Genomic DNA, 13,101 nt, shown 5'->3' on the forward strand with positions numbered 1-13,101 from the left:
AGGCGCAAGGTTAAAAATAGCTGCCCTCTTCTTGTTCAAAACGCGTTGAGTTGCTCGGGGGACAATAATGCTTATCTATTTAAATATCGCCTTCCACCAGCAACATGCATCCCACATTAGCAGGGGGCTACCCCAATTCACACGATGGTCATGATGATAACAGCGACCGAACGACACTGTGCAGTAGGGTGTGTCGAATCGCAACTTTTCTCGAATTTCAAAAACCCTGTAATTAGTCTAAAAAGTTTCCTTTTTGGTCAAAACGAACGACAGAATTTTTGCAGATTTCAAGAATGAAATCCTGGTGGGTTTTGATTTTAAACTTTGTACGAAAAACGCGAACATTTGTTCGGAGAATGTCACTGTTTTTGTTTTTTTTTGAATGTTTTGTTCTCACGCGATGTAAATGAAATTCCAATATATGGAGCTTACTGGAAAATTCTCTAGCAACATCTTTGACGAAAATGGCAAAGCATTGAATTGTTGTGATGAAATGATCTATAGATACTTTAGTATACTTTAGATTTTCTATGATTTGAAAAAATAATTAGGGTTACCAGAAATTAAGAGTTATCAGATGCTATGATTTTGCTAAAAATAAACATAAATCAAGTAGAACTGTCATTCATTTTGACCAAAAAGAACAATTTTAAAATTGCAGGGTTTTTAAAATTCGCGAAAAGTTGCAATTCGACACTCCCTATTGTGCAGCGCTGCACTCATCAACATCAACTTCAGCCATCCATCTGGGTTGTTATTGTCGGGAGCCAGGCAGCGTACCGCGAATCAAATATTCATTATCATCAACCCGACCAGCGCTGGTCTGTTCCAGGTCATCAAACTGCTGAGTTCCTCTTGAAGAGTATCACGTAGTAAGGTATATTTTATAGAGTGATCTCTTCATACCGGTACCTACTATTCGATATCTCGTTGTCAACTGGAAGGAATATTAATTTAGAAAAAAAGCTGTATGAAGCTTCATGGGGCAATTTTTTAGATCAACTCGAAGGAGTCTCCAAAAAATTATGAAAGTAATGTTTTTGTCCTGATTTTCAGTAAAATATTTCACTGAGAAGTCGGTAATTTGAAACGATTTTATTTTAGCTAGTTCACTTTTTTATAAAAATTTTGTAAATAAGAATAATAAAACGTCGAGGAAAAAAACTTGGAAAAAGACAACGATTAAACAAAAAAAAACATCGATCATTTCAGCGGGAGCGTTTGTTCCCCAATGAAATGTCTGCAAACTACCTGTGGTGAGCGTTTGTTGCCTTTCTGAAGGGGATGTGCTTAACACATTGCCCAAGTTTTTCGGTGAGATAAGGTAAGTAGGTCTGGGACTTGGGCGGTAATTAACTTATCAGTTTGGTCCAAAATGTATTCAACAATTTCAAACAAACGTCCGAAATCCTAGAAAATATATTTGAAGAATGATTCAAGGATAAATTAAAAATGCACTCAAAAACAAGGCTTAGCGTTCGTGGAATTGAAACTTCTTATTGTGAATTTCACGAGAATAATGAAGGGTATCTGTCAGAGGCCCTTTCTTTGAAGATTTAATTGATTTATATTGTCTGATGAAAGCCCTCGAAATACACACAAACTTAACGTAAATACAAATAAGAAAGTGACAGCTCACTCACAATCGTCATGATACCGATGGCACCGACCGACCGCGTAATCATGAGCTTATCATATGATCTCGCGTAAAATGTCGAATCAAACATGCTGATAATCGGTCGTGCCCGACTAAACCTACGCGATGCCCTCCAGTAGTGGGTACCTAAAGTGATCAGCTGATAAGTCGTGTCCCGGTGATCGGTTTGTGTCTCCCCCTGAAAAATGACCTATTTGGAAGCGTGCACCGACAAACGTTTTCATTTATTTTTTGTTTCACGTCCACCGCGAGAACTATGATAACGAATTAAAGTCAGTCCTACCGTAGAGAAGGGTATATTAGGAACTTGCTTGTTGTTTTTCCAAAACAGTTAACCTTCCTTTACGGTTAAAAAAAAGGACAATAAGCCGGTTAGGGTCATATAGACTCGGGTTAGGGGAGATATAATGGCCACCTTAAGAGGGACGCTTATTTTACCATAAAAAACTGCTATAATATGTGAGTTAAACCATTGTTTCGTGTTGAGACACTAAAAAAGTCTTGTTCCTAACCTTAATGGCTGAAACTTGAAAAAGTAGTTCAAAACGTTTAAAAATGCATTTTAAAAATGTTTGCCGAAAGCTGAAATTTAGTCACTGTTGGGGCATAATTAGAACCCCCCCTGGGGCAGTATAAGCACCATTAATCGGGGCACGTTGAGCGTTTTCTTCCGTAGAATCTAGCAGCGAGTTCAACTCGATGAAATCAACTTAATTATAAAGCTACAGCTTGGATAGTTTCATCTGACTATTTTTCCTATTGGTAAGGTGTCGGAGAGATAATCAGAGGACTCGAGTAGGATTCCTGGTTGTGGCAAAAGCCATGTTTCCGTCACTTTAGAACTTATTAGGTTTTTTTTAAATATTTCTGTAAAAATGATGAGATCTGTTTTTTGGAAAGAAATTAATATCATATACACACACTAAGATTGCATTTATCCCGCTCGGGACCATGATTCTCCGTATCACAGGAACACTGCTCAATTTGAACGAATTTCGAATGAGAACTCATCCGAATCGCGGGACGTCTCATCTCTCCTGAAATCCGAGACAAACTTGATACGAGAGTACAGGAACTCTAACCAAACCCGTGAATTCAGAACAGTGTTCTCCTGAATCGCTGTAGACACATGTCGTGACAAATTTCCCATCTCTTTCTATCCTGTTAGAAACAACCCGAATTTCTTTTTCTTTCTCACCAGTGCACAAAATAAAAACCCGCGAAAGAGTTCAGTTTGCCATTTTTACTTGCGGTATCCGTTCGTTGCTGTTGATGAGTATAGAGATGATTTCGTTGACTAGTTGGTATATCCGGGTGCGCGATTTGTTACCTCGTTTGTTGGCATGGACCGGATCACAAGGATTAGAACACCTGCATGGATCTCAAGGCGCATCCCGAATAAAAAAATACTGTTACCAAACAGTTACTATAATAGTAATATAATTATAAGGAATAGCGTAAAAAAACTTTTAACAAACGATAACTGACATCGTAAAAAACATTCCACTAATTGTGAATTCCAAAACGACGGTCTGTGGAATATGGCGTTAAGTTATGTTACTGTTAAAAACTGTTAAAACATTTATATGGAAGTACTGCTCAGCAAACGGTTGAGATAACGTTAAAATACGCTTATGAATAACGTATTTTGTGCATCGAACTGTTTTAGTTACAGTTATTCTTAAAATTACCTTGTAACTGAACATTTACAGTGATAGTCGCAAAACGATTCGATAGAACGTTCTTCCAACGTTATGCGTATTGTATTCTGAATCGTAGGGGAAAGCAGCACGCACACCCACCCACTTTTTTCTTTAAGAGAAAAACAAACTCATTTTTAAATTTTATTATTTTTGATTTAATTCACTTGTATTATGCATTAGTATTTGATATTATGAGCTTCCTCACTAGGTCAAATTTATAAAAACACGGGCGTAGCTGCTGGTCACTGCTGGATCCGAAAGTCGTACGGGACATTTATTCTCCCAGCGTGACGACATTGCTTCCAGCTCCCGTCGCTGAAACAATGAAAAAAAAACCTTCATAAGTTGGCATCGATATATTTATAAAATGTTAATGAAACTTACCGGTTGCGAACATTGCTGGTGTCCTTTTTCCAGTTTATCCGTCCGTCCGTCCGTCGGTTGGATCCAAACCGGAGAAAACATCCTGCAGAAATACTTCCATGCAGTGGTCGACTTGGTACCGGAAGATTCGCCGGGAGTGGACAGCATTCGGGAACTTCATACACTGCAATTAAAAAACTTTAATCAATCACTTTTTATGCGTTTGCCCTACAAATGCGAACAAAAATCCTTTAACACAATAGCACAGCTCACTTACCTTCATGAAAATCAACAGCAAACTCGACTTGCATTCTGTTGATGTTCCATCCAGTTTGAAAAGATAGCAGCACGCGATTTATCCATACTGACCGAGTTGGATGTTGAAAAACCGCTGGCGAAACAGCTTCCGGCGAATTCGGATACATTTTCGTACCAATTATTGTTTAATTTTGTATAATTTATATCCACACGAACGCGAGATAAATACAACGCCATTTTAGTTTTTGCCCATCTGACAAATGTTACCACTGATGCCAAGTGTACTGTTTTTTTTATACGCCTGTTTTAAAATCTTCGAAATAATATTCATTTGAAAAGTTGTAATGCTTTGATTTGCTTTTAATTTGGTAAATTTTTATAATGGTTAGGTTTGATTTTGCATTGAACAATAACTGGTCTGATTTTTGTTAATATTTTCTTTGACAAAATTAAAAGTAATTTTTTTTTCACAATGCATTTACAAGATATGATACACTTGGACCGCATGTTAAAATGTATGTGTTTAACACTTAGGCCAATGACATAGTGAGTGCGATGCGATGCGAACCAGCGAATACGATTCAATGCGGCGAACCATATTTGATGAACATGTATGTGAATAGGTTAAACCTGGCATACTCCACGCGGCGAAGCAGATGTCAATTTGTTCCGCCGCTCGAGTTCGCATTGGCCGCGTTCGCCAATTCTCATCACATCGCTCTCACTATGACCATAGTTTTGAACTTTTTAAAGAAAAAATAGTATAATAGAAATCGAAACTGTAAAAATGTTGGTTATTGGCGTGGGCGAACGCGACCCTTGGAAACAAATAAATTACGAACGTGTTAAATCAATTCACTCAAATGTTAATAAAATATATAAAAATTATATTCGACTGTCTCAATTCTTCATAAGAAAAAATAAAACAAAATAAATAATATATTTAGATTTAATATGATTTGGTCTGAGTTGTGTTTGAAAAACACAAATCATTTATTACTTTGTTAATACTGATTATATACAAAAACCACCTGGCACCCTAAAATGCGAGTTTGGTCGAATGAAAGAGGGGACGCTTAAGGTAACAGTTTGAGATTGTTTTTACTTTTCACATGAACATCACCTTTTAAACGAACGTATATGTTTCGTTTTGATCGATTTTTGGAAATTTTTCAAACAAGGTTCAACAAAATTTCTACGATAACATAAGCAGTCACTGTTTCTGGATCAGTTAGGTTAACGTATTGACTATAAAAGTTATAGTTTTTTCGTATGCGGGATAGGTACCCAAGTAACCATAAGCATTAAGCCAAAACCCTGAATCAGCATTAAATCAACATTTCTAATGCAAGTTAGCATGAAATCACCATTTCTAATGCAAGTTGGCATTAGATCAACATTCATAATGCTTTTTTGTTTTATATAAGCATTATTAATGCATAGAAGCAATAAAGAAAATTAGCACTAATGATAGCACTATATGCACATATAGAGTAGCTCTAAAGTTAATAAGCATTAGGAGTGGTGTGACCCGAACAGTACTTGAAGTACGGGTTTTTTCACCCACCTTATCAGCATCAAGAGTGGTCGAAATGGTAAAGGCGCAAGGAGAGATAAAGGCTGCTGCGGGATCCTCGGTTCGAGACTCAGAAGAATTCATTAAGCAGGCATATATAATCCCCCTTCATTCAGCAGGTTGATTGATGTTGCAGATATTAATTATTTATTTAATTTTTGTTCATTTTAATTATTCAAAAAATAATAATTAAATAAACAAAAGGTGTTCTAAGTATGCATTGTTAATGCTTTTATACGGCTTGCGAAAAATGACGTTTTGATGGTGTTCTAATTCAGCATTTGTAATGCTTATTAAAGGCTATGTTGTGATAGCATTTAATCAGCCCGCTATTTCGCCTTTTTAGCATTAAATCTGCATTATATACGCATATAGTGCAAAACAAGCATTAATACAGAGTTATATATGGGAATATAGTGTTGATTAAGGGCTATGTTTTAGTGCTTATGGTTACTTGGGTGGTTACTTGGGTAAGTTTCGCTGCTATGCGGCGTTTTAGTGAAAATTAAAAATCTTTTCTTTTTGTTTTTCAGATTGACAGTCTTATGTGTGCAGTGATAATACCACCTAACCAAATATGTAGTGCAAATAAAAAAAAAGTATGATGTGAAAAATAAATTTAAATAGTTAAAACAATCATTGTGTTTTTTTGTTTTTGTGGGAAAATTAAAAGATTTTAGAACCAGGGGGAAACGAAAGCAAAATTCACTACAAACCACAGGAGGAACACATTTCGAGCCCACAGGAATATTTCAAAACTCCTGCAAATTACAGGAGAAAACCGTTTTGATCCTACAGGTGAGTTTGACAGTTGTTTTCCTGAGCGGTTTTTCTGTCCTGAAATCGTCCTGTAATTTCAGCTGTTGAAAATACAGAACGAAATTGTCCCGATCACAGGAGAAAAGATTAAGTGTGCACACTTAATCTTTTCTCCTGTGGTCCTGTGAAATTACAGAACGGTTTCAGGACAGCAAAACAGCTCAGGACAATTACTGTCAATTTGTCCTGTATGTTCGAAACAGTTTTCCCCTGTAAATATCAGGGTTTTTTTTTATATTTTCCTGTGATCTCGAGACTGTTTCTTTCCGAATTATACATGCAATCAGGCTTGAGGATGCCATTGAAAAGAAATTCAAACTCTTAACAGTCGCGTGACATTTCTCAGAACATTTCTCAGAGACTTCAATGACATTAGGTGGTATGAAAAAAACCTAGCAATAGCTTTTGCTAAACTAAATCGAGCAGTCGAGCAGTCGCTTAAAGCAATTGCTTCGGTTGATATGAATAAAGTTTTTTTTGACAGCTGTTTTCTCTGTCAGGAGCTTCTACTTTTAGTACAAGCTAATTTGGTATGAATAAAGCCCAAATCTGAAGTAATCGCTCGACAAATCTCCTAGCACTTGCTTTATTTTCTAAGCATGCTCGGTAGCAGACTTTTCCAATAAAAAATTCTTTAGCAACGTCATGAATTTATTAAATTAGCAATATTACACTTTAATACAATTCAAAAAGGCATTTTCAACATGGATAAAGAAAAGTCGGAGTGACAATCCAGCTTTTTTTCATATTCCTGTCGTTGTATGAAATGATTCGTCTAAGATGAAACTAAACAAATCAATCAGTAAATATTCTAAATTAAAAATTCCGGCTATAGTGGAAGAAGTTCTAATCGGCTTGAAGTTGGAAGAAAGTTGTAATAATTTAAAACATAATTCAGACTTCCATATTTATATGATTTTTTTATAATTCTAACATTTAAAAAAAAAATAAATTAAGATGCGCGCCTATTGCCTATTTTTTATACATCGGATTATCCCGATCCGAATACGTGTGGGAGAGCTATGATAAATGTTAAAGTTAGGCCATTTGTCGTTTGACTATATTCGAATATGTATTCATTTTTTTTTAAACATCAACATACGAGCACGCAATAACCAAAAACTTTCCGGTCGTTCTTACACCCACCATCCGCACCGTCGACTTCATGGCTATTTTAGCCGGACTTTTAAATTTTCTGATCGTCTTTTTTCATTTAGCTTTAGAAAACTTCAGATTCTGCTGGTTGGATAGCTCTATTTTTCGAAGCAAAAGCTATGTTCTAAGACTTTAGTACACATCCGCTAAGCAAATGTTTATTCATACCAAACTAAGCAAATGCTTTGGGCTTTTGCTTTGCTTGATTTCGAGCTAAGTAAAAGCTGCCGAAGCAATTGCTAAACCTTATTCATACCACTAATTGACAGTCACTGAAGAAATGTTACGCAAATGAAAAAAAATGTCATTGAGTTTTGCAATGACATTCGCCAACCAAAATGTCATGGAATTGTTCTTCTCAATAACTTTTTTGCCATTGGTTCGATTGGTTCTAGGAATTTCGCAATGAAATTCGTGGATTTTAGTAGGTGCGAATGTCATTGAAAAAAATGTCATAATGTCCCTCTTTCGACTGTTATGAAGTTCATTGCTCGCAAAAAATTAAATTAGTATATTAATTATATACCGTGACCAAGGGGAGATTAAACGCGAAATTAAAAAATTAAATTAGTTTGGCTCCGATTTCAACTTGCGACCTCTCTAGAGAAAGGGTTTGACTTGTAGGTGACGAAAAATAGCGTTGCGAGTTCGCTAGTACAAGCTACTAGTTTTAGTACCGGTAGAAAGAAGTTTTACTTCCGATTTCAATTTGCGAAACTGTTTGAAGGAAGTTTACCACAAAAAAAAATTAAAGCTTTTTCGATATCAACCAGAACTCAGGGTTGGTCGAGAGATGAGATACCGTCAACTGGGTTATCATGCAACACTTTTAAGCTTCAATGATCTTTAAAAACTTATACCGTATTTTTTTTCACCTGGAGGCAATCCAGAGGCAACCTAGGTTCGCTCTAACTGCTGTCATCGTGCTCATTTATTGCTCGAGAGGCAACCTAGGTTCGCTCGAAAAACGGACGGAGTCGCCCTGAGAAGAAAGTCAGTTTTGCGAGAAGTTCACCAATACTCTCAACGTTGTTGTCAAAACATGAAACAGCTGTTTTTGGCTGAAAGCAAAACAGTTGAAATAATGAACGGGAAAATTATTATTGCCGCGATTTTGAACCTCTCAGCCAAGCAAAATCGTACTATCTGCTGTCCAGTGCAATCCGGACACGAAAAAAGGCAATCCGGATGTGAAGAACCGAGTGAAGAAATCCAGAAGGGAGAACAAAATGACAGCTGCATGTAAACATTGCGCTCGTTCTCACGCACTCCTACGTATGGAATAACTCGAAACCCGAAAGTCGTTTTTTTATTCGGACGGTTCCAGAGCCAAATCCGGAATCAAAAAAAAATACGCCATTAATGTTCACGGATAATAATACTACTTGTACATCAAAAGTTTTAAGGTTGATGACACATCAAATTGAAGTAGTCAGCAAAATTATTGGTTTCTCCTGTCATTTTTAAATTTACAAAAACATGCGATTTTCACCCTACTGATAAAGAAGTGTAAGTTACAACCACCTTTGTTATTGATGAAAAATCAAATGAAAAAGTTTGAAAATTTATAGGTTTTGATATGTTTGTGATTTCATTACGCATAAAGCACCATGTGCAGTTGTTTTTGATTTTGATCGAATCAAATTTTATATTTTTTCTGTCAAAAAGTTTTTTAAAGAGAAAGCATACGGGTGATGTATACATTTAAAGGGTAAAAATTACTACCAACAAATTTACTACCAAAAATCATAAAAAATTTATGTTTGGATGGATGAAATTTCGATGCACGTGGCCATTCGGACGTGAAAATGAACGTGGAATTTATATTCACCACTCTTGTTCGTTTTCCGTTTTCACGTTCGCTCAGTGCGTTGCGTTTACAGTTTGAGTAGAATGGCAGTGAACGCGGAAAAATATTCCGCAGTGAAAATCGGGGTAATTGAAATAAAACCAATTTTAAAGGGTTTTGAGCAAGGAAATCAGTTCAAAAATAATCTTTCAATTATTCCGCATCTACTCCACCTAGTTTCGCAGCCATGAAGTGCAGCATAGTCGAGTTTTGAAGAATATAAGTATTTCCATTTTCACGTTCACAAGAGGTGTAAATGTATGAAATGTTTTTTGCAAAATGTGTGAAATGATTTATCAGTGATCGTCGTTGTTGGCAAGGTTGCCAATCACCAGCTTTGGATTTCAACTGCAGCTTCGTTCAATCGCTAGTAAAAATCGGTTTCAACTGGTTTCTGTCAACTGATAGATGTTCAACGAGCCAATGTTTTGGTCGAAACAAGTCGGGTCGTTGTTCAATGGAGCGAGTTGAAACTAGTCGAAACCAATCCAGCTCGGCAGCAGGATTAGTTTCGACTTGGTAGAAATCGGTCGAAGTCAATTGGAAAGAGACAGGTGATCAACTGTCAATCCATTTCTACTTGTTTCGACCCGTTTCGACTAGAGTTGATTGAACAGACATTGCATTGACAATAATCATTGCTGTAAACGTGTGACAATTGTCAAAAAAGAAATGTTCAAATCAGCCCAAGCAATTTGATCAATGATGTAAAAATCTGGCCCGATCCGTTGAAATTGTTGAAATCCATCATTTCACAGAAAACATCCAACTCCCTCGTTCATGGTCAGTTGTAACTGACAGGCTGTCAGTTGAGGTGACGGTTAATTTTACCGATGACGCAAATGTCAAAGTTTTTTTTCCTTCCGTGCGCGTCGATGAGCGGACGATAGACAGAGATAGAACGATGAAGAAGAAAAGTCAACTCACGCTGGGTCCCCTGTGACTGTGGGAAAAAGCGAGACAGGACTATGTAAATTTTCACAAGCAGGTTTGGTACGCGAACGACTTCGCGATGCGAAACGTCGTTGGATGGCTGCTTCTCTTCTCTTGCATCGTCGTCGTCGGTTGTTCAGTTGTCAACTAGTAGTGGAAGAGATCGGATCAAAACAAGATTAGCTCCGTGTCGGTTTGTTTTCGATTGCTGTATGGTGGAGATTTTGGCCGCCCTAAAAGACCATTTTTCGTAGTTCAGCGGCCACGGTCAGCGTCCGGAACCAGTCGAGACCGTAGCAGACGTCCCTTGGCACCCGTTGGGGGCCACAACTGATATCGACCAGCACGATAGGTATTTGAAAAAATGGATATAATTTTTCCTTCGCACATATACTCTCGCGGAAAAAGAAGACCACCAAAACTCACATTAAAAAATGGGATCTCCTCCGTTCACAGTCTCACTCACTCACTCATGTTGGGTCGGTGGATCGTGTTGCTTTACTTTGGCCTTTAGCTTTGCCAGCCACACGCGACTCGTGAGGTGTGCATTTTTGATATCGTAAAGTGCTCTCACTTCACTTTTAGTTGTGAGATTTTAGTTAGATGTGATGTGGATAGCTCCCTGTCTCGTTCGCACCAGTAGCGTGCCATCCATATCTTATGTCTGTTCAATCAACTCTAGTAGAAACGGGTCGAAACAAGTAGAAATGGATTGATAGTTGATCACCTGTCTCTTTCCAATTGACTTCGACCGACTTCTACCAAGTCGAAACTAATCCTGCTGCCGAGCTGGATTGGTTTCGACTAGTTTCAACTTGCTCCATTGAACAACGACCTGACTAGTTTCGACCAAAACATTGGCTCGTTGAACATCTATCAGTTAACAGAAACCAGTTGAAACCGATTTTTACTAACGATTGAACGAAGCTCTTAAGGATAACATCGGGTTCTTGAGTTGGTTGTTCCTCGCTCTCACTGCTGCTGTCAAATGCAAGAGGACTGTCAGTGTGAAATTCAACGTTCATCTCACTGATTAATGTTTCCCGTTCGAAAACCTTTCTTGTTATTTTAACTCATTGTAAAATCCCATGTATGAAAACGAATCTAATTTATATTATAAAATACGTTAATTAGAAGCATTTAAATTTCCCCAAGTAAGCAGAAACCAAGTAAAAAATGTTCGTTCGAGATGTTCGCTCTCTGCATAGGCATCTCGAAGAAACCACTCTCGGTGGGATTGCGTGAGAAGTGAGATGAAAGGTGTTTCACACGTGAAGACGGTTCGAAAAAATGTGCCATATTCCTAGCGACATCTGGTGCTGCAGCCGGGAACTTGTAGTCTAGCTTGATTTTTTTGCGGTTCAAATATTAGGTTAATGCATGTGCTACTGAGATGAAAATAAACAACGATTATCTTGTGTTGCGAGTAGTGTATTTAAATTTTGATTTAATTTTAAAGTATTTTTTCTACATCGCTACGTTTTCTTTGATAAACCAGTTATTCATAAAAAAATCAATTGCTCAATAAATCTCCGGAATATGATCTTTCAAAACATTCAATTTAATTTGGTGCTTAATCAACAGTCAACAAGTTATACATCTGATCAGCGTATTACTTTTTTGCTTTTTAAATATTTTGCTTAACATATTGGGGCTTATTCTGCACCGCGAGTGAAGTGACTCACGAAATTTCACTTCTTCGTCCTGACTCCAGAAAATGCTTCAGACAAGAAATTTATGTATCGATGAGTTCTGAAGACCAATATCACCTCATCCGAACGAAAATTTCGAGACTAGAAAGGCTATTTAAGCCAGCAAAACGATATGAAATTCCGTGAGTCACGTCACTCGCGTCGCAGAATAAGCCCCATTATTTTAGATAAATATTTAATTTCTTGTAATGTTACTTCTATCATTTATGATTATTTGAAAATCAATCGTTTAGAAATTGAAGCCCACAAACATTCAGCTGAGCAGGTTAATTTATCGATATGATTTATTTTACTGCATTCCCATATTACGCATGTTTAAATTTTTTAATGAAGCACAACAACTAGGTATCTAGTAATGCAATGTCAGTCTGAAAGTTGATTGCACTAGGAAAGCAATTCAATAACTTTAATGTCGTGTCTATTCAATTCTACTTCTTTTGATTAACTCAAGCCGTAAAATTTTAAGATTACTGGCCTCATTCTGATTTTTTTTGTTGAACAATTGATGCCATGTGTGATTAAACATATATTAGAATTCATGCGCTCTGGATCAGAGTGGTGCAAGTAATCAAATGCTGATTCGTGAAAACAGGCCTTGAAGTTTTTTTTCAAAATTACCAATTCATTATAAGTTCTACTTTCGATTGGGTGACCGTTTAAAAGTTTAATAAGGATTATTCCGAAAGAAAAATCACCGTTTATGTAGTAGAACATCAAACTTATTTTTGGGAAAATTCTTTTGCACCTTTTTTATTTCAACCAAGTCTGGTCACTTGCACCCTTCTGGCACCAAAAATTCTCGAGTGTTTGATAAGATCACGTACTTCTTATCAATGTGGGAAATAGCCGTCTTTTGGGGCTTTCCACGTGACTAGACCATCCCAACCTTCATCCAATATCACTGTCGAAATGTTGACTGTATCTTGATGTTTTATTAATAAAAAAATCTCGCCTCACCATCACCATCTTTAATTCCTTCATACTTTCTATCCATCTATAAAATTTGATAATCTTAAGATGTCCCTACTAAAAAGGACATCACTTTTCACAGATAAGGCCGGTAAACAAACGCCTTT

The 13,101-nt window shown here is 36.9% G+C and overlaps 1 protein-coding gene across 1 annotated transcript; it reads right to left on the reverse strand.

The window, feature by feature from the left end:
- Positions 1-3,528: 3,528 nt before the first annotated feature.
- On the reverse strand, positions 3,529-4,168 carry LOC129750806 (uncharacterized). Its single transcript, XM_055745889.1, has 3 exons — positions 4,001-4,168; positions 3,745-3,907; positions 3,529-3,675 (listed from the first exon to the last, which is right to left on the reverse strand). Exons 1-3 carry the CDS (start codon positions 4,146-4,148, stop codon positions 3,603-3,605), a joined length of 384 nt encoding a protein of 127 aa, XP_055601864.1. The 5' UTR covers positions 4,149-4,168; the 3' UTR covers positions 3,529-3,602.
- Positions 4,169-13,101: the final 8,933 nt, after the last annotated feature.

Source organism: Uranotaenia lowii, chromosome 1 (assembly GCF_029784155.1).
Source record: "Uranotaenia lowii strain MFRU-FL chromosome 1, ASM2978415v1, whole genome shotgun sequence".
Taxonomy (NCBI): domain Eukaryota; kingdom Metazoa; phylum Arthropoda; class Insecta; order Diptera; family Culicidae; genus Uranotaenia; species Uranotaenia lowii.

Bases quoted from the DNA above. Each gene is read 5' to 3' on its own strand.
- LOC129750806 (XM_055745889.1), bottom strand. From the start codon at position 4,148: ATGTATCCGAATTCGCCGGAAGCTGTTTCGCCAGCGGTTTTTCAACAT. The intron at 3,908-4,000 runs GTAAGTGAGCTG...TTTTAATTGCAG, and splicing joins TGCTGTTGATTTTCATGAAG to TGTATGAAGTTCCCGAATGC. The intron at 3,676-3,744 runs GTAAGTTTCATT...TCATTGTTTCAG, and splicing joins ACCAGCAATGTTCGCAACCG to CGACGGGAGCTGGAAGCAAT.